This window comes from Gracilinanus agilis, chromosome 2, assembly GCF_016433145.1.
Source record: "Gracilinanus agilis isolate LMUSP501 chromosome 2, AgileGrace, whole genome shotgun sequence".
Taxonomy (NCBI): Eukaryota; Metazoa; Chordata; class Mammalia; order Didelphimorphia; family Didelphidae; genus Gracilinanus; species Gracilinanus agilis.
This window is the reverse complement of record NC_058131.1, coordinates 278888140-278907260: the sequence shown is the minus strand read 5'-3', so window position 1 is coordinate 278907260 and position 19121 is coordinate 278888140. Positions and strand designations below refer to the sequence as shown.

Below are 19121 nucleotides of genomic sequence, written 5' to 3'. Positions count from 1 at the left end.
AATAAATAAACCTTATTAGTATGAATTTAATAGCAACACATTCATAGAAACAAATCCTTGAGAACACAGGTCAAAACCAAGAAAAAATATGACCCAAGACCTTATATGCAGGTCAGAAAACTTAACAGAGAGAATTAGTCTGGTTCTAGCTCTGTCATTTACTTACCTGTGTGATTTTAGGCTCTCTCTAGCCTGTCTCCTCACCTATCACACAGGGTGGTTAGATTATATGCTTCCTAAGATCCATTCCATCTTTAAGTCTATGAGTTCGGGAGCATAGTTACCAACTCAGAAATTACTCTGAACAAATTTTCACACAAGTGTTCTAAAATAGTGCTTTCCAACTTGTGGTTGGAGATTAGCAGGATCAGATTTATTGTAAAACATTGGAAAACCTATATGAGCGCCAAGCACTGCCATTCTGATCCTTATTTAGCAAACATGGCTTCTGTAGTCTGAAATGAAAGTTTACACTAATAGGCATTACTATTTTTCAAATGTATATCTATAGTATAGCAATTAATAAAATGGAAATTTATTACACCCAGAGAGTTATAAAACTGTGTGAATAACCTTAGACTTGGCAATACCACTGCTGGGTCTGTTTCTTAAGGAGATCAGGAAAAGAGGAAAAGAATCCATATGTTCCATAATATTACAGCAGCTCTCCTTGTGGTGGCAAAGAATTGGAAACTGAGGAGATGCCCATCAACTGGAGGTGGGGATGGCTGAACAAACTGCGGTATATGACTGTGATAGAATACTAATGTGCCATAAGAAACTATGAATAGACTGAGTTAAAAAAAAAAAAAACAAACTTGGACAGAACTACATAAGATAACGAACAGTGAAATGAGTAGAACCAAGAGAAAATTTTACACAGCCGCAGAATTAATGTTGGAAGAATATAAACTATTAATGTTACCTCCAGAAAGTGAACAGAAAGGTAAAATATGAAAGACTTAATTTATATGTACATGTTGGCCACCTTGTGATGCAGGCAGGGTAGGGAGAAACTGAGATGGACAGGATTTGTTACGTAGATCTGAAGGAAAGAATGATAAATACATAGGAGATTTGTGATTTCATTTTGTACTATCTTCTTTTTCATTGTATATGGAAATGCTTGCTTCATTTGGTTTTGCAAAATTTTGAATAAAAAAAGCAATAAATAAAGAGGAGGGGCCAAAAATGTATTTAAAAGCACTACTGAATCCTGTCCTATATTAATCAATAGATTTTGATGACATAACTACTATCATTGTGAGTGGTTCCCAATTTTTAACATTAAAAATTCTTTAGGTATTTTAAGACTCTTACCTTCTGTCTTAGAATCAGTTCCAAGGCAGAAGAGTAGTAAGGGGTAGACAAATGGGGGTGGGTGGGTGGGGGGATGACTTTCTTAGGGTCATACACTAGTGTCTGAGGCCAGATTTGAACCCCGTATCTCCTGTATCCAGGCCTGGCTCCCTATCCACTGAGATATCTGGCTTCCCCCAGTTCATTTTTTTTAAAGGGTCACATTAAAAAAGAAAAAAAAATGGGAATTACTCAACCAGAAAAATGAAGAACACTTCTTTTTCCTTTATTCATTCCCCTGAAGGATGAGTTTTGATGGTATTCAAGGCATAGGCTTCTGAGTAGTCAGGGACTGCTGTCCATGTCCATATGCCAGGAGGCTGAGGCCTAAGTAAAGGCAGCAACTCTTCTAAGCTCTCCAGGAATGCCATGGGCCCTGGCACCACATTTATCAAGCACCTGAAAGGGGGGCACAATGGTCAGAGCCAGGAGCAGCTCAGCCTTTGATTCAGGCCTGATTTCTATGGACCATCCTTTGTGCCAGGACTGCCTTGAACAGTAATGAAGCTCAAGCCTGCATGAGGAATGTCCAACCTACGCCCCACCATGATCCCTGACACATATTGCATAAAAGCTATGACTTCAGAGACTAGATAGGAGGGGAAATGGCTTATTTCACTCCCCAGGCAAACAGATTCTTAGAGCTGTAAGGGGCTTTGGAGATCACCCAGCTTAATCGTCTCATTTTACAGATGGGAAAGCTGAGTCCCCAACAGGTAAAGTAATTTGCCCAAGGGCCCAGAGAGAGACTGTGACAGATTAAGCAAATGGGGAGAAGGAAGGACTGAATGGAGTACAGATCCATCAGTCAATCAACAAGCATTTGAGGGGCAGCTGGGTAGCTCAATGGATTGAGAGCCAGGCCTAGAGACAGGAGGGTCCTAGGTTCAAATCTGACCTCAGATACTTTCTAGCTGTGTGACCCTGGGCAAGTCATTTGACCCCCATTGCCTAGCCCTTACCACTCTTCTGCCTTGGAGCCAATACACAGTATTTGACTTCAAGACAGAAAGGTAAGGGTTTAAAAAAACAAAACAAAAAACAAGCATTTGTCAAGCAGTTACTTGGTGACAGTCACCATCCTGCAAAAACAAGTTGAGGCCTTAGTTTCCCTGAGCTCTATTTGGAACCAGGATCTTAAATCTCAGGAGAGTTCTTAAGAATCTGTGCTATGACACCTACATTGAATATAAAATATATTTCTTTAGAGGGAGTGGAGAGGGAGGACAGGAGGAGCTACCAAATCTTTTCAGTTCCTATCACATTCTACCATGGAAAGCCTCCTTCCAATCTATTTTGTTTTTCTATTATCAACTGCATTTAGCAAAATTATGAGAATCATTTAGGAAAACTTACAGAAAGTTCAATGGACAAAGCAATGAACAAGTTCTATCAGCAGCTCCATCTTGAGTAAAGATTTGTTCTCTCAATTTCTCCATCTGAAAAACTGGGATAACTCCACTTAACCTGTACCTGCTTCCCTGAAACATTGAGAAGACTGATCCTTTGTTTAAAGTATTGTGTAAATATGAGGCATCACTATTATTGCGGTTTACTTCTACTCACTGAGGTCCTGAAATGAAAATAAGGCAACTGCTTTCTAAAGGGAGGGTAGAAACATGGAGCTACAGAGCTCTCTGACTCCATCCTGGTCTCTACCTTTCCACTAGCAGAACTCTGAGTTCTCACACATTTCTACCAAAAAACAGAAATCCAGCCTCCAGGATGTCACTTTATCAAAGCCCTGGGTCTCTCATGACAAGAGATCTTGATTTGTGCTAGAAGGATAGCCCAAACTGCTAAGATCAATGAGGGTTGGATAAATGGAAAACCCAACACTTTCTCTTCCACTGAAGAATTAGGAAAAGTGTAAGAGGTAGCATGCTAGGACTAGAAAGACTGGGAGTCAGGATACAGAGATCCCAGCTATCCTGGCTCTGATGTCAACTCACTCTGTGGCTTGGGGGAAAGTCACTTCCTCTCTCTGGGCCTCAGTTTCCCCATCTGTAAAATGAGGAGGTTGTGTCCAATTTTCAAGGTTCCTTCCAGCTTTGCCATTCTATTTCATTCAAAACAATGGCACTCGCCTACATCATCCTACTTCCAGGTCATTGATTTTATTTCACCATTTCAAGTTTTCCCAACCAGTCTCATTATCACTTTCCTGAGATAACATCACTCAGGTTCACTTTCTGCTGGTCCATTGTTCCATGCTTCTAATGCTTGCCTAAAGCTTTGCTTCCCAAACTGGCTTGGCTTCCCTAAATGTGTGACCTAGTTAGAGTACAAGGTTGAATGAGAGAGCTGTCCAAATGCCTAAAAAAGCAAAACTTAACACACTTGATCCCAGACAAGATATGTAATTCTGTGCCAAGTATGGAGATGGGACCCAAAGCCCCTCTGGTGCACTGTACTTGCTCCCAAAAAGATTTTTTAAAAAGAGAGAGCGCTGTATCTTGTTGACAATGACAGCAGTCACGCTCAGCAGTACCATATGGGATCCACAATTTAGCTCCATTAATGCTCTTAATTTGAAGACATCAAGCACTAATTACACACTGGGTACTAAAAAGGCAAAACCCTTCCCTGGTGCCAGCTACTTAGTGGTGCTCTGTTGCCTTAACAGCTGGTTGAGGTAGATTCAGGCCAAACTTAGGGCCTGCTAGATCTCTTAGGTGGTGGAGAGGCCAGCAACAAGGGGCAACCAAGCCCAGCTCCTGGTGCAGATGAGGGACTTATAGTCCTCCCCTGCCCAGATCAATAAATCAGTCCAATCTATTTACCATCTCTGATGGGAGGCTCATTTTAGGCAAAACAATAACTCTTCCCCCAGGCCAGGAGAGAATTCAGAGGGGATGCAACCCAACACTGAACCTGGAGGACGGTGTAGATGGCACTTGGGCTGGTCTTTCCCTAGCTTCTAATCTCAGGGATATTCTGTCCCATGGTGAGAGGTGGCAGGGCTTACCTCCTGTTCCATGTTGCCATGCAGACGCAGGAATTTTAATCGGGAGGAGGCAGATGGTGACTGCCCTGATGCTGGGGCCGTGGAGCTGCCCAGCAGGGTCTGGAGGAAGAGATGGTAGTAGAACTCAACCAGCTCACAGCTCGAGAAAAAGACAATCAGCTTCTGGTCTTTCTCGAACTGTTCCAATTCAAGGCAAAACAAAACAAAACAAAAAAGAGATTTTGTGATCAGGCTAATACACAAAATGAATCTGTTGCCGGGATGACTGGCCATGCTGACAAAGATTTGCAAATCTGGGTAATGGAAATGAGTCCTCAAAAGGACCACCCTCACCCTGTTCCTAAGAAGGATGCAGGAGAGGTCATTAAATGGCTACAGCCTACCACGGGATTGGTTTGTTTGTATCTGTGAAAAGCCGATGGCGTTTTATCAAGGCTGTGACTTGGGCCTGCTTGTCTCAGAGACACAGTAAGGACTTGGTTGAGATTGTTTCCCTTTTTGAGACTCTTGAGACTTGATTCTTGAGTTTCTCCACCTACAACTTTCCTATTTCAAATGGCCCTTAGGGGCAAGGCATTATATATGAATAGAATAAATAGATACTACAAATACTACAATCCTTAAAAATCCAAACCCACTAGCCATTCCTTCTCTGGAATGAGCCCCCAAATATTCCGACTGCCTATTATAATGTCATCAACATCAGTCTTTGGAGAGAGACTTTTGGGGGGTGCTTCACTCTGCACATCACGACTGTAAGTGCCCTCCTGTACATGCCTAAATACAATGCCAGAATTACTCATGAGGCTGCAGCCTGAAAAAACAGACACGTTCAGCTGCTGGGCAGCTTTCTATCGAGGCCCAACCCCTGTGGACGTCTGGCTCGTTCTTCCCCGATCCAGACTAAAGGCTGAGCAGGCCCGGGCCCCGGGCTCACCTCGCATCTTCCGAGAATGAAGGCTGCTAGCGTGACGAGCTTCAGTTTGCTGGGCACCAGCGTCACGTGCTGTTGGAGTTTCTCAGGCACGGCAAAGCTGTCCGGCTCAGCACTTGCTCCTAGGTGACCGGACTCTGCGGCTGTTTTGTATCCTTTTGTGCGTTGGTCACAGGCTTCATCTGATACAGAAATACTGACTGGATTGTGCAAACTGATATCTGCCAACCTCGTTACACCTTTTATCAGGGGGAAATGGAGAAACCAGTGATAAATCAAATAAGAGAACATGTACAGAGCTTTGCAAACCTTAAAATGTTAGCTATTTTTTTGTCTTATTACTCCACAATGTGAAATGGGTCTCTCTCACATACACCACCTCCTTAGGATATTAGGACTTTTAGTGGGGCCTCTTTCCAACGGCAGCTTTTATAATCTAGTGTTAATGCACTCATGCCTATAACATTACCCTATGGGGGCAGAGCCACTCCGCCCCACTCCCCCATGTTGCATGCACGTTGCATGTACAGGCACATAGGCGAGTTTCCTGCAAAGGCTGAAGGTTAGAGCACTGGGCTAGGAGTCAGAAAAGCTGGGTTCTAGTCACTATTTGGTCAGTAACTGAATATATGACCTTGATAAGGCAGATCATTTAATATTTCTGTGCCTTTAGGTTCTTCACCTTTAAAATGGATCAAAACAGTGATGGTGGAAAGCTCAACAGAAATGAGGGTGGCTAACAACAGTCCAAGGGACAAAGGCTACATTAAACACACACTTGAGAACAATGAAGATAAGATTTGGTGTTTTGGGTTTTTTTTTTTAACAGTCTATTTTCTCTCTCTTTTTTTTAACCCTTACCTTCTGTCTTAGTAAGGTCTAGGCAAATGGAGTTAAGTGACTTGCCCAAGGTCACATAGCTAGAAGTGTCAAAGCATACATTTGAACCTCTCTCTCTATCCACTGAGCCATCTAGCTGCCTCTTATATGCCTATTTTCAATGGGCTGCTCTCAGAGAGCACATCCTGAATCCACAGAGACCAGAAGATTTAGAGTTAAAAAGGGTTTTGAAGACAATATTCTCGTTTTTCAGATGAGGGAACTGAGACTCAGTGAGGAGAGATAACTTGCTCCAGTCACACAAGAGCCTGAATCTGAAGTTGGGTCACAGGACTCCCAGACCAGGGCTCTTCTCTTCTTTGTAGTCTTTCCTGATAGACTGGATTCTTCAGGTTTTGCTGCTCACTGTACCCGTCATGGAAACCCTCCACAGAATAAAGAAAAGCACTGAAGCAAAGCCAACTAATGGAGCCATTGGTGTTTCTATATGGTGCATTCTCCCTACATAGGTCCCACCTTCTACTGTGTGATTCCCTCTAAGGTACTAGTTATAGTTAGTAATCCCCATATGGGTGTGTATATGTGTCACATTCATTTCAGTTAATAATTCAGGTTATTTACATTAAAAATGAAGACATTGCCAACACCATCCAACTTACCCTCAGTGAGAGTGGCTGACAAAAGGACATTCTGACGTTTCTCACACTCTGCATTTATGGCATTGAGAATCACTGTGATGTCCTTCTCAAAACCCAAGTCCAGGATCCTGACATTGCAAGAGAGAGGAATTTCCATTTATGTTAAGGGAAATGAGTCAGGTTGTGGGCTACAGAGATTAAAACAGAAAACACTTCCCTATAAAGCCTGTGGGTTGAGCAAAAGGAAGCTCACCTGTCTGCTTCATCAATAATCAACCACTGGATTCGACTGAAATGAATGTTTTTGGTGGATTTAATGTGATCTACCAGACGCCCAGGCGTGGAGATTAGGATGTTTATCCCTTTACGTAGTCTGTTTAAAAAAAAAATACCCCCCAAAATGGAGTAAACAAAATGTATCTATATCAGTAGATATCTCAAGAAAAAACATAAAAGATTACAAGTGAATTTGGTTTTTTGAGTAGTATTGCATATGCCATAAAATCATGAGAAGTCCCTCAATCCAACAGACAAAATGAAAATATATGGTTAACGAGTTGCATTTGAGTTAAAACAGTCTTCTGCAACCTTTCTATCTTGCTGAACATAATTTTTAAAAGCCAAGAACAATATTAGATAACTGGGTTTCAGGTTAAAGAATGTAGGCGCATTTCGACATTGTGACCAATTATCAACTTACAAAACAATACAAAAGATTGAAAAAACAAGCAAACAAATGATTTGGACTTTTCTTCTAGTGACAATTTTCCACCTGGTCTTATTGCAGAGAAGGCAATAGGGTATTAAGAACCAATGTAGATGCTGAATTTAAAAAACAAACAAACAAACAAACAAACAAAAAAAGAAACTTTACTACTACTACTACTACTACTACTACTACTACTACTACTACTACTACTACTACTACTACTACTACTACCACTACTACTAACTACTACTACTAACCACCCTAGGGAACATTACCTCAGAAAGCTCACCAATATTTTAAAAACAGACCTAACTGTCTGAATGTGACTGCTCCCTGCTGACCTGATAGCTTCTTCTGTATTGGAACCATAGAGCACACAGCTTGAGAGAAGCTTCTCTTCTGGTTTAAAGGATCCATGAGTAAGAATGATTTTAAAAGGGATGCAATGAAAGGAGTGGGACCCCAAAATAGAATTTTGTTTGTTCCTACCTGGCCTTTTCTGATTTTCTCTTCTCTCCCCCCATTAACACTCCGGGCACTATCCAGGTAAATGGCTGCAATGGAGGGAACAGTTAAAGATTAATATAAAGCTTTTTTTTTTTTAAATCAAAATTACAAGGATAAATCTTAAAAAGTATTTTTTTTTCTCCTTTAAACAAATCAGGAAAAAGATTCCATGCCTACCACTGTGCTGTACTAGGCCTAATAGGAGATATACAACACACAGGCATTACAATACTCATAGTTAAGACTGGCAGTAACTGAAATTTTAATTCCACAACAGGCTTTCCATCTATAAGAGGATAGAAATGTATTCATTTTTTCCATTGCTTCAAATGGTTACTGCTCTTCTCCTTATAACATAGATGGAAAAACAAGTTTCACAAGTCTATTGCTTATGGTAAAAAAATTTAATGAAGCATTCTTCCCAATACCTAACCAATGGGGAAAATGGACTTTTCTAGTCTGGTCTTGCCAGAAATTGAGATTTTGCACTCTTTTCCTTGGTCTCATAAAACAAACACTGATTACAGCTTTTAAAGTTGCTTCAGATGCTCACTGGCACAATTAGTCATGGTGAACATTTTGAGGGAATATAAGCAATGAAGGATACCAATAATCAACCAGGCAAGAGCCAAGAATCTAGCAGTGGCCAATATCTGATGCAAGTGACAGGGGCAAAATCCTTCTAATTCCAAAATTGGGACGAGTGGCTCTCCAGTAGAATATGATGGAAGATCAAGGAATAGAGGAAACAAAAATCTTTTCCTGAGTTTTTAAGGTGTGTTTGTTTCCTTACTTTGAAAAAACTGAAGGCTACGACTCAGCTTATGGCTTTCCTTACCTTAAGCAGTTTCTGGATGGTATCAAAGCTCTGTAGAGCCAGCTACAAATATCAAAAAGGTGAGGTAGATATTTTAAAAAAGAGAGGCAGAACAAAGTGATTAGTATTTCAATTCTGACCCAAATGAAAACTTATAATAAGTAATTCAAGAAAAAAAGATAAACACTATCTACACTAACTGTCCCCTCCCTCATATACTAGTTCTGAAACCCATGGAGAGTATAGTGGAAGAGAGAGGGTAAACACATCCCCACATCTATTTCTTAGACTTACACAAAAATAGTGTTTTGTGCTCCCTCTGCTGGCTCAAATTCCCAGAGCACCACACAAGCATTTAGACATCTTTGGTACACAAATATAGAAGGAAATGAAACAAAGTCAACCTGGATTTGACTCCTTCGAGAAACAAAATCAGAATGGTGATGCAACAGGTTAACACTTAGAAACTTTGCTACAAAGGTTGAACAGCTGACTGTCTTCTGAGTGAACAACTAAGGGAATTTTAATATTTTAAGGTAGAGAGATGGATGTTCATTTCCCAAGTCTGCAAAAAAGCACTGGGAGTCAAAGAAAGTAAAAATGAGATTAATTATCACCCTTTAACAACCACCAAAAAGGTCTTGACAGTATCACTTTAACCAAGCTTACATAGTTTCCACATGCTTAGTATTCATAAAGCATCATAGGGAAGTAACAAGTTTGCTGTTGTAAAAATTTAAATAGCTTCAGTGCCTTCTCCTTTCCTGGAATTGAGCTGAGATATTGCACTGTAGGTTGTATAAAAGACTGTGCCCCCAAATTAGATACCTGCGGATCAATTCTCTTGCACAGAAAGTTATTAGCATTTGATTAGAAAACATTGACACCCTGTTCTGAAATTGCCTTTGTAGGCAAATAAAGTAAATTATATAGGAGAGAATTTTAAGGAAGAAAAATCTTGGGAGGCTCCCAGTTCTAGGAAATAAGTAAGATTTTTGGCAGGAGTGGCTTCTTAAAAACTGTTTTAAAGAAATACATGTTGATCTTGCTTTGGGGTTAAGTTGAGTGGGGAAGCCCTGCTTGGGGGGGCAACAAAATACAAATGGGTTTCTACCTCATTTTAAGGAATGAAGCTTTCATAAAACTTCACTTGGTTTTCAGACAATAAGGAAACTCATGTCTATACTTTGGCAGCTGAATTTTCTTCATAAATTTCCAGAAGGAATAATAGAGTGAGAAAGGAAGAATTTCAGAAAAATAGGGAAGAAATAGGTAAAGGTGTATGTGACAGTTTGCCCACATCTGTTGGCTTTGAGGGAGGAAATATTCAGGGGGTAAAAAGAAAAGTTTGAAACTCAATAAGACAACATTGAAAATACTTGCTTAGGATTAACCTTGAGAGTCAGACAGCCTACCTCTCTTGTTGGTACTAATACCAGGGCATAGGGTCCATCGCTGCGCTGTTGATAGGGTTAGAAAATAAAACAAGGAATAATGAGTTCAATGCATACAAAGAGAACTTAATGCTGCATGATTAAAAGACCCCAAATCACCAATGCCTTGAAGGAGCAAATCAACTCTTATTAAGTACCAGGTATATGTCAGGCACTGTGCTAAATAGGGGAGACACAAGGCAAAAAATAGTCCCTGCTCGCTGATGATGAAAATAAATGAATATAAGGATGGAATTCAAAGCAGTTTTTCTCTCCTTAATATTTCCTTCATGAGACTATGCTGAAATTTATACTGTAAAATGTGAAATAGTCTAATACAAGAATATCAACATACTATTAGGTAAGAATAGAAACCCTAATTTCAAATGGTGTTAATACATACTGAGGGAGATAAAGAAAAAAAAAAAGGTAATTTCTTATGGACATGGGATGGATAGAGTAAAAAATCATGAACAAAATCATTGGAAAAAAGTAAAAATATAGAAAAGAAGCATAGTTTAATCCTATCACCAGAGTAATTTAAGAATCTGTTTAGTGGTTTGATTTCTCCATAGACGTATTTCTTGTAGGTCAAGTTCTTTTATAATCAATTCTACTTTCTGATTATTTTGTCTACATTAGAATTTTATTGCTTTGAATGTAACTTTAAAATGTATATTATGGCTTAGAAATTAAATTTTTTTCAAATTAATTTTTATTGATATATAAAAAATATAGTTTTCATGTTACCTGCATTTCCCAATGTTTACTTCCCCACATTCCCCTCCCAGGAAGCCAACACTTATAAAAGAAAATATGATTATAGAGATTTTTCATGCAATGTCATTTAATATAGTAGGATTTGATTGGTACAATAAAAGTGCAGTATTTCAACAATTATAGTGGGCTCCTCCAATCCCATTTCATGACTTACTAATAGATTTGAACATGAAAGAAATCAAACCATGTCGGTTAAGGGAATATGGTACCATGGGCAGAGGACTGGCTTTGGAATTGGGAGGCCTGGAGTTCCAGTTCTGATTAGGATGTACAAAACAGAACCATGGACACAGCACTTAACCCATCAATGACCCAACCAACTCTGAGGCTAACGTTGCCTTTCTGTACTAGGAGGAGTTCCTTCCCCAGCAGCTTTCTATATTAACAAAATCCCAGATATGTGGACAAATCATGTCCCCTCTGTGAGCTTCAGCCTCATCTGTAAAAAGAAAAGGTTGGACTAAGGGACCTTTAAGGCCCACTCCAGGTCAAAGACTGGACATTTCTCTTGACCTTAAGAAAAACTTTGTGTGCATGTTTCTTTCTTTCTTTTTTTAATTTTTAAATTTTTTTTTGTTTTTAACCCTTACCTTCCATCTTGGAGTCAATTCTTTGTATTGGCTCCAAGGCAGAAGAGTGGTAAGGGTAGACGATGGGGGTCAAGTGACTTGCCCAGGGTCACACAGCTGAGAAGTGTCTGAGGCCAGATTTGAACCTAGGACCTCCTGTCTCTAGGCCTGGCTCTCAATCCACTGAGCTACCCAGCTGCCCCCTCTTTCTTTCTTTTTTTTTTTTAAATTAGACATGGTCAACATAGGAATTTGTTTTATCTTACTTGACACATTTGTGATGGGTTTTGTTTTTCTTGTTTTCACAATGCAGGGGGTGGAAAGAAGAAAGGGAGGGAGAGAATTTGGAACTGAAGATAAAATTGAATTTTAAAAAGAGAAAGAATACTTCATAAAATAGTTTGACAATATTCTCTGACATTAAAGCCTCAAGGGTTTCTATTATAGTACATGAGAGTGCCTAGCAGAAAAAAATTAACATCTTCCTAAATTTAGTAAGTGATAAACTGAGGCAGCAAGTAACAATGAAGATATATTCATATATAATAATGTTAACATCATATATAGCTATTAAATATGCATTATGAAATACGTATCATAATCATACATTATATTATACATTACATGATTAATATATAAAAATATATAACAATAAAGATATATAGTATGAATAATCAATAATAAGCAATCAGAAATAGGTAACAAAAACCAAGAGTTTGGATGACCAATTCCTTGGTTGAAGACCACCCAAATGTTATTTGTGGAAATATTCTGTGTATGACAGAAAGGAATTACTTTACAGAGAAGCCCAGAAATTCAAGCAGCCAATAGTCAACCACAAAATAACAACTTGATCTTGATTCGTCAACATAGGGAAACTCTCAAATAAGAATTCCCTCTACTGATGCAGGTTAGTACCTTCTCTGTAACTGAAAGTCAGAGAGTTGCCAGGACACTAAGAGGTTAAATGACTTGCCCAGAGTCTCAAAGCCAGGATGTCATAGACAGGACTTGAATCTAGATCTTCCCATTTCTGGGAGTGGCTTTTTATCCACTACCTCATATCCATTGTCATACTGACAATGAAAATATTTTTCTTCTTAAGATAGTTACTGATTTTTGTCCAAGTATATGTCTTGCGCACGATAGGGACTTAAGTAATTTCTCTTTTGAATGAACAAATTAATTTGATGATACTTGTAAAATGCACATAGAATTATTTTCTGTAGAGGTGGTAGGTTTATGCTGATGCATCCACATTCACTTACCTGTTCTCCATTTTGAAGGATGTGTGAATTTTTGGATATTCAACTTGATCTGGGGAGAATTTCACCGGAAGTAAAACTAACAGGCCAACATGGGAACCCAAACTTGGTGTATACTCTTAAGACGAAGAATTACTTCATTTTTTTCCACTTTGTATCTCCAAACACTCATGCCTAACAGCAATTACTAAATGCTTATTTGCTGGTTGTCAGTATAGTACACTGACCAAATATATTTCACAGATAGAGACAAATTTCAGATAATGTCCAAAGGAGGGAAGATCAATTAGCAAACCATTAATTAGAGTCTTGTTTACACAACTGATGTCAAATTTAATTACTTGTTTGCTGTATCTTCTTATAATCATAAGTTCTAAGTAAATAATGTTCATTCCTATTTTTGAATTTCATCCTTATATTTCTCAACATAGTTACATGTTCTTCTACTCAAACCTATAAATTAAATCAATAAATATTTATTAAGTGTCTACCATGAGCAAAACACTTTGCAAGCTGCTACTGGGGATATAAAGAAGTGCTAGATATGGTCGCTACAATCAAGGTGTTATGTTTTGCTTAAGTTAACAACTGATTAGCTTTCACAGTAAAAATATAAGCAGAACACTGAATCACAAATTTGCTATTATTCTCCCCTACAATGAGCAGGGAGATTAGCAATATTTGGATTTAACATATATAACATTGCTCAGAGAAAAGAGATTCTATCAGTCCCAATATGGCTGTTCTGATTCAATTTGATAGCTGCTTTTTCATAGTGAACAATAACAGAAAAACACATTTTACTTATACGAACCTGTATTCTCGACTTCATTGCTTGAAGAGACTGAACCACAGGGATGCAATAGGCAAGCGTTTTACCTTTTAAAGAAATAAATAAATGTAAAAGTAATAAAAGCAGTGGACGCTACAGACTTCAGCTCCTGCAGAAAATAAAATCGAAGGCCACCAGGGAAAAATGCTGTGCTATTTTTTTGGTGATGTTATGATTTTAGGCCAGAGAGAGAAGAAAAACATACTTTCACAAATGGATGGCCTCAGTTTAAAGGGGGAAAAAGGAGGGGGGAGAAGGACGTTAAACCAGATTGAAGAGGAATCCACATCCAATTAGCTTCCTACCTCCTTTTGATTACATTTTGGTGAATTCAGGACTTCTCAAGTAGCTAGGAAGCCATTAGATCTTTATCCACTAAATAAGAAGTAAAATTTCCTAAATTGTTCCAACAGTGTTTGAACTGAAGGCTAACTTTAACGACTGGAAGGGAACTCATTTCCTGAGGTCATACTTAACCATTCCCATGAGCTAAAGGCAAGAGGTTCACTAAGTGCCACTTTCACGGGTATTTCTGTGATGTGTAAAAGATGCCTGTCTGTTAAAAATCAGATGGAACCCCACCCACCCACGAGCCTACAGAGGCCAATGAAAAACCAACAAATGGCAGAAACTTTAGGTTTCTACCAACCTGAACAGCCCTCAAGTCACATCAATGGAAAAAAGGAGGAAAAGGGTTTCCAATGGAGACCTCAACAAGGAACCTGCAAATCAGACTGAAATAAAAAATCTCCAATGTCTAAACAAAATGAACAACATCCCCAAAATGTACGTTCTTATGTCAAAATCATTATCAGTGAAAAATTCCCTACTCAATAGCTAATTTCTCTTCAACATTCACATAACTGTAAAACTCCATTATGGTGAAGCTATCTGTCCCTGCACACAGCATAAGCATGTAGAAGTGGGGTGATGTGACTCTAGCTGTAAGTTGGAACAATAGCAATAATAGTTTAGTTTCTAAATATGCTTAATTTTGATAAATTCAAATGGCTCCTTCCTTTTTTTAAACATACAAAATTAGTGATATAATTCACATACATACACATACACACATACACACACTTTACAATGTAATTGTAAGAATAATGAGCAAATAAAGAGAGTTGAAAATTAAATTCTGACCTGATCCTGTCTGGGATCTTACAAGAGCATCTCTGCCTTCTAGCAACGAAGGAATACTTTGCTTCTGAACACTATGGTAGAGAAAAAGATGCATTTATTTATTAAAAATTACCACAGAAATATTTGCAGGGCAAACAGGCTATCTGATCTTACTTTACGAAAGACCTAGTATCTACAAGATGGAAATCCTTGGGTCAATGGGCTCAAATTCCCATAAAATCTAACTCCTCTTTCAAGGTATATATAGAAGTAGAATTCCATGAAACCGGTTATGTCAACTACCAACTTGAGAGACTTGAAAATCCAAGACCCTATCTTCTGTACGGGGTGGGGAAATGAGAGGCTTAGAACAGAGTATGTTAGCAAAAAACTTTTTTAGATGCAATTTCTGGGACTTAGTTGAAATGTGAAACTTTGGAAGAGTAAGCATCCTACCAAACTTACCATAGGACCTCAATATCCTTTTGCTTCAAACCAAATATTTGTTCCTATCCCTTCTGATTGACTCTTGTTATTATTAACCAGCAGAAATAGTTCCACATGTGAACTGCACTGCTCTAAGCTGGTATTCTGACCACATTATATTAAAGGAAAATCACTGATAACCTAACAGAAATAAAAGCAGTCTCACAAAAGAATAAGATGTACCAAAGTCTTCAAAGAATGAAGAGCTAAAATAATCACTAAAGATCATCTAGGTTAACTACTTCATTTGAAGAAGAAACTAAAAGGCTAGTGACTTAACCAGGGTCATAAGGCTGGTTAGCTAACCTGACATTCCTTCACAACATGCTCGATTTAATATTTTCTTCCTGTTCCCTTTGCTACATTTAAATCTCATTTAGCAGCACTCATCTGGGTCCTATGGAAGCCTGATTTTTGATATGGAGTTCTTACCTGGTCATGCTGGTCATTTTCAGGACAGAGTTTATTGTTGAAATCTAAGAAGACAAGAAGCAAAATCAGGCACTTTCACAGACTAATATTCCTTTGGAACTATGGAATTTAAAGAAGGCAAAGGAAACAAAGAGAAAAATGAAGATGGCACCAATTTGAGGGAAAGCAGATTCATACCAACATTATAAGCTCAAATAGTGAAGTAGAAAAAATGGCTTATGTAAAACCACTGAGCAGGGCTAAGGCTGAACTGAAGAAGACCATGCAAGAGTGAGTGTACTCTATGACCCTCACTTCACAGGAAGTGTAAACATCCCATTACTAAGAAGAAACAGTGTCCATTTGTTTAGGGCGACTGCATGGCACAGTGGATTCCTCACCCTCTGAACCTCTGCAAACAGAACTTCCTATTCAGGCCAAAATGTTCTCAATTCTCACACCCAGGGCCACCGTCTTCTGTCTTCCAGTGACTGCTCCGATAAGCACATACGGCAGGGAGAGGTAAGGGGGACTACATATTTCTTTCACACATCATAAATAAAACAGCAGTTAGGTAGAACAGCCGTCAGTCCCTCCCTGCATATGATCTCTACACCAAGGCAGCAGACAGACAGCCTGGAGGTCAGGGACCGGCTTATTCATCTTTGTTTCTCTCCCAACATCGACCACAGGGCAATGCACATGGCAGACAATTAATAAACTGTTGTTGAATAAATGACAGCCTGAGGCCATTAAGTTTGTACCAGCAGAGCATAATGGAAATAATCTGAGCCCAACTTGACCTGCAGCAAAAATAACCACATTGTGGTTTCTTTCCATATCAAGTCCCTCCTCCTCCCTCACCTGCAGGTCTATACAGACAGTTGGGGTAAAACAAAGGTCTTCCAAAATAAGGAGCTATTTTGGCAAAAAGCAAAACTTTCTGAAAGCCCAGAAGGTACTCACCAGGTGTGGATGGAGGCCCAACTCATGAAAAGAATCTGAAGTAAACACTTTTTCCCGTACCTGCTTCACCATAGCTCTGCAAAGGAGGAACAACACACTTAAGAAACCTGCCTCCATCTCAGCTAAACGGTGAAATCAGTAGAATTACATTTATTTCCTTTGATCCCTGTGGTGAACAACCCATAGAACACACCTGTGGATTTCTGGAATTTCAGGGTTGTTTTTAAATAATGATGAAGTCTTAATGAACGGCCTCTCCACTTGTCCCTCATTAGTACGGACAGCTGGGTGCTTCTTGGGAGAAATCAGACCTTCTGTCTTTCCCTTCACAGTCTTTTCAACTTCTTTAACATCAGTTTTCTTGGCAGGGGATAAGAATATTTCATTCTTTCGTTTTGGTGGGGGTCCTTCACTGTCCCCTTGGAACTTTCTTTTTGTAGTTTTTGCTTGTTTTGGTGCTCCCTAAAGAAAAGACCAACAGGAGAAGCATTGGTCTGTGAACACTGGCTACACAGTGAAACCTTCCTGCAGAGATCATTATGTCCATATGTCAAGCAACAGTTTAGGTTTGCAATTATCTCCACTGACTCAGCATTTTTTTTCTAAAAAAAAAAAAAAAAAAAGAAAAAAGAAAAAATAAAGAAAGAAAGAAAGAAATGAATAGAACAAAGACAATAATGGCAAGGAAGAATAACTAAAGGTCTTCAAAACCAAGAGTCATCTAATTAGATTCAGCATCCGCTGTCAGTTATAAAGTAGCTGAGGACCTAAAGGCAGGATCGTGGACCTAAAGAAGGAAAAAGATCACAAACTAGCGAAATCTTAACAAATGAAATCATTTTGAAAAGGGAGGAGAGAACTAACCTTCAAAAGTGTACACGCTAAAGACATCCATATCTCTGTCCATTTCCATGAGAAAGATGTAAGGGGAAATATAGCCCCAGATATTTTCTCTACATAAACAGAGTAGTAATGAAGCAAGTCTGTGACTAGGCATGAGGGAGCTAACTGACTGGGATAGCCATACCCCTATTTATTTGCAGGGAGTAGGAAAATCTTCATTACTGTTCTTTCCTAGAGTGTGTGGAGCTCTGCATCCCTCATCCCTCAAGCTGCTCCTCCAGATTCAGGTGGTTGGAGACAATTCCTACTCTCAGTTCCAATTCCAAATGAGAACTCTTCTCCATCCATCACCTCCCCCTCACACTTATTTCCAATCCTCTTTGTCTTTCAAATCCCCACCTGATCTCCTGTAACCGCTAACAACATTCAATATTTTGTTGTCGGTTGATTATTATTTCCAGACAGGGTTTGGTTAAATTCCTGGTGTTCAAACTCCCTCTAGAAGAAACATCTAATTTCTTTGGCCTTCCCCTTCTATTTGTACACAAATACCTTACACAGAAACTCAGTGTGAGTCTCATCTCCTTATTACGAGGAGGAGCTTCAATCTCTCCTGGCCTGTGTTGCCTCTTTGCTTAATGTGTTGTTCTCTTCTATTCAGACATCAGCTTATTTTATTCATCTTTACCAACCTCAAAAAGATACCAATATATGCATCTGAGTCTTTGATCCCTTGATTATTGAAGATCTTCTTTCTACAGAATTTCAATCTATGTAATTTTATATTCATAATATCAATAAACTATAGGACTTACTCATTCTAAAGAAACCCAAAGTCTCCAGTTTAAGGAGTTTTCATGCTGAGTTAAGCTCAAGTACTCCAATGATTCTCTCTATTGCCTCTAAGAGCTCCTCTCCTTGTCATTCAAAGTCCTCACAGGAGGCAACTAGATAGCCCAGTGGACTGAGAGTCAGACTAAGAGATGGGAGGGTCTTGGGTTCAAATCTGATCTCAGATACTTCCAAATGTGTGAGCCTGGGCAAGTCACTTAATCCCCACTGCCTAGCCCTTACCACTCTTCTGTCTTGGAACTAATGTCCAGTATTGATTCTAAGATGGGTAAGGGTTTAAAAATAAAATAAAATCCTCATAGACTGGCTCCCAAGCATCTTTTCTAGACTAGCATGTTACATTCTCTGGAATGTAGAATGCTCTCTGCATTCCAACCAAGTAGCCTTCTTGCTGCTGCTAATCAAAAGCGTCATGTCTCTTTCTCTACAACTTTGCACAAGCTAATCTCTCCAAGCCTGGAATGTACCCCCTTCTTGAACTCTGCCCCTCAGCATTCCTGGTTTCTGTCAAAGTTCAGCTTATATGCTACCTCCTACACATCTTCATAGGAATAATAGCTAAAATGTATATAGTGCTTAGCATGTGCCAGGCACTGTGCTGAGCACTACAATTAACAAATTTAATCCTCCCTGAGAAATAGGTGCTGTTATTAACCCCATTTTACAAAAGAGGAAACAGAGGCAAAGAAGGTAAATGAGTTACCCAGGGTCACATTGTTAGTAAGTATCTGAGGTCTGATTTGAACTTGGGTCTTCCTGATTGGGCATGGAATTGTATTCACTGTACCCC

The 19121-nt window shown here is 39.1% G+C and overlaps 1 protein-coding gene across 1 annotated transcript in view; it reads right to left on the bottom strand.

Moving 5' to 3' along the window:
* The window catches only part of DDX31 (DEAD-box helicase 31), a 99873-nt gene that overhangs the window by 56389 nt on the left and 24363 nt on the right, over positions 1 to 19121 (bottom strand). The window contains exons 2-13 of the mRNA XM_044663957.1: positions 16830 to 17098; positions 16637 to 16712; positions 15692 to 15735; positions 14795 to 14865; positions 13634 to 13698; positions 10188 to 10232; positions 8794 to 8835; positions 7938 to 8002; positions 6993 to 7112; positions 6761 to 6867; positions 5265 to 5500; positions 4328 to 4504 (exon numbers count right to left, since the gene is read on the bottom strand). Coding sequence (XP_044519892.1) covers positions 4328 to 4504; positions 5265 to 5500; positions 6761 to 6867; positions 6993 to 7112; positions 7938 to 8002; positions 8794 to 8835; positions 10188 to 10232; positions 13634 to 13698; positions 14795 to 14865; positions 15692 to 15735; positions 16637 to 16712; positions 16830 to 17098 — 1317 coding nt within the window. The remainder of the gene's footprint in view (positions 1 to 4327; positions 4505 to 5264; positions 5501 to 6760; positions 6868 to 6992; positions 7113 to 7937; positions 8003 to 8793; positions 8836 to 10187; positions 10233 to 13633; positions 13699 to 14794; positions 14866 to 15691; positions 15736 to 16636; positions 16713 to 16829; positions 17099 to 19121) is intronic.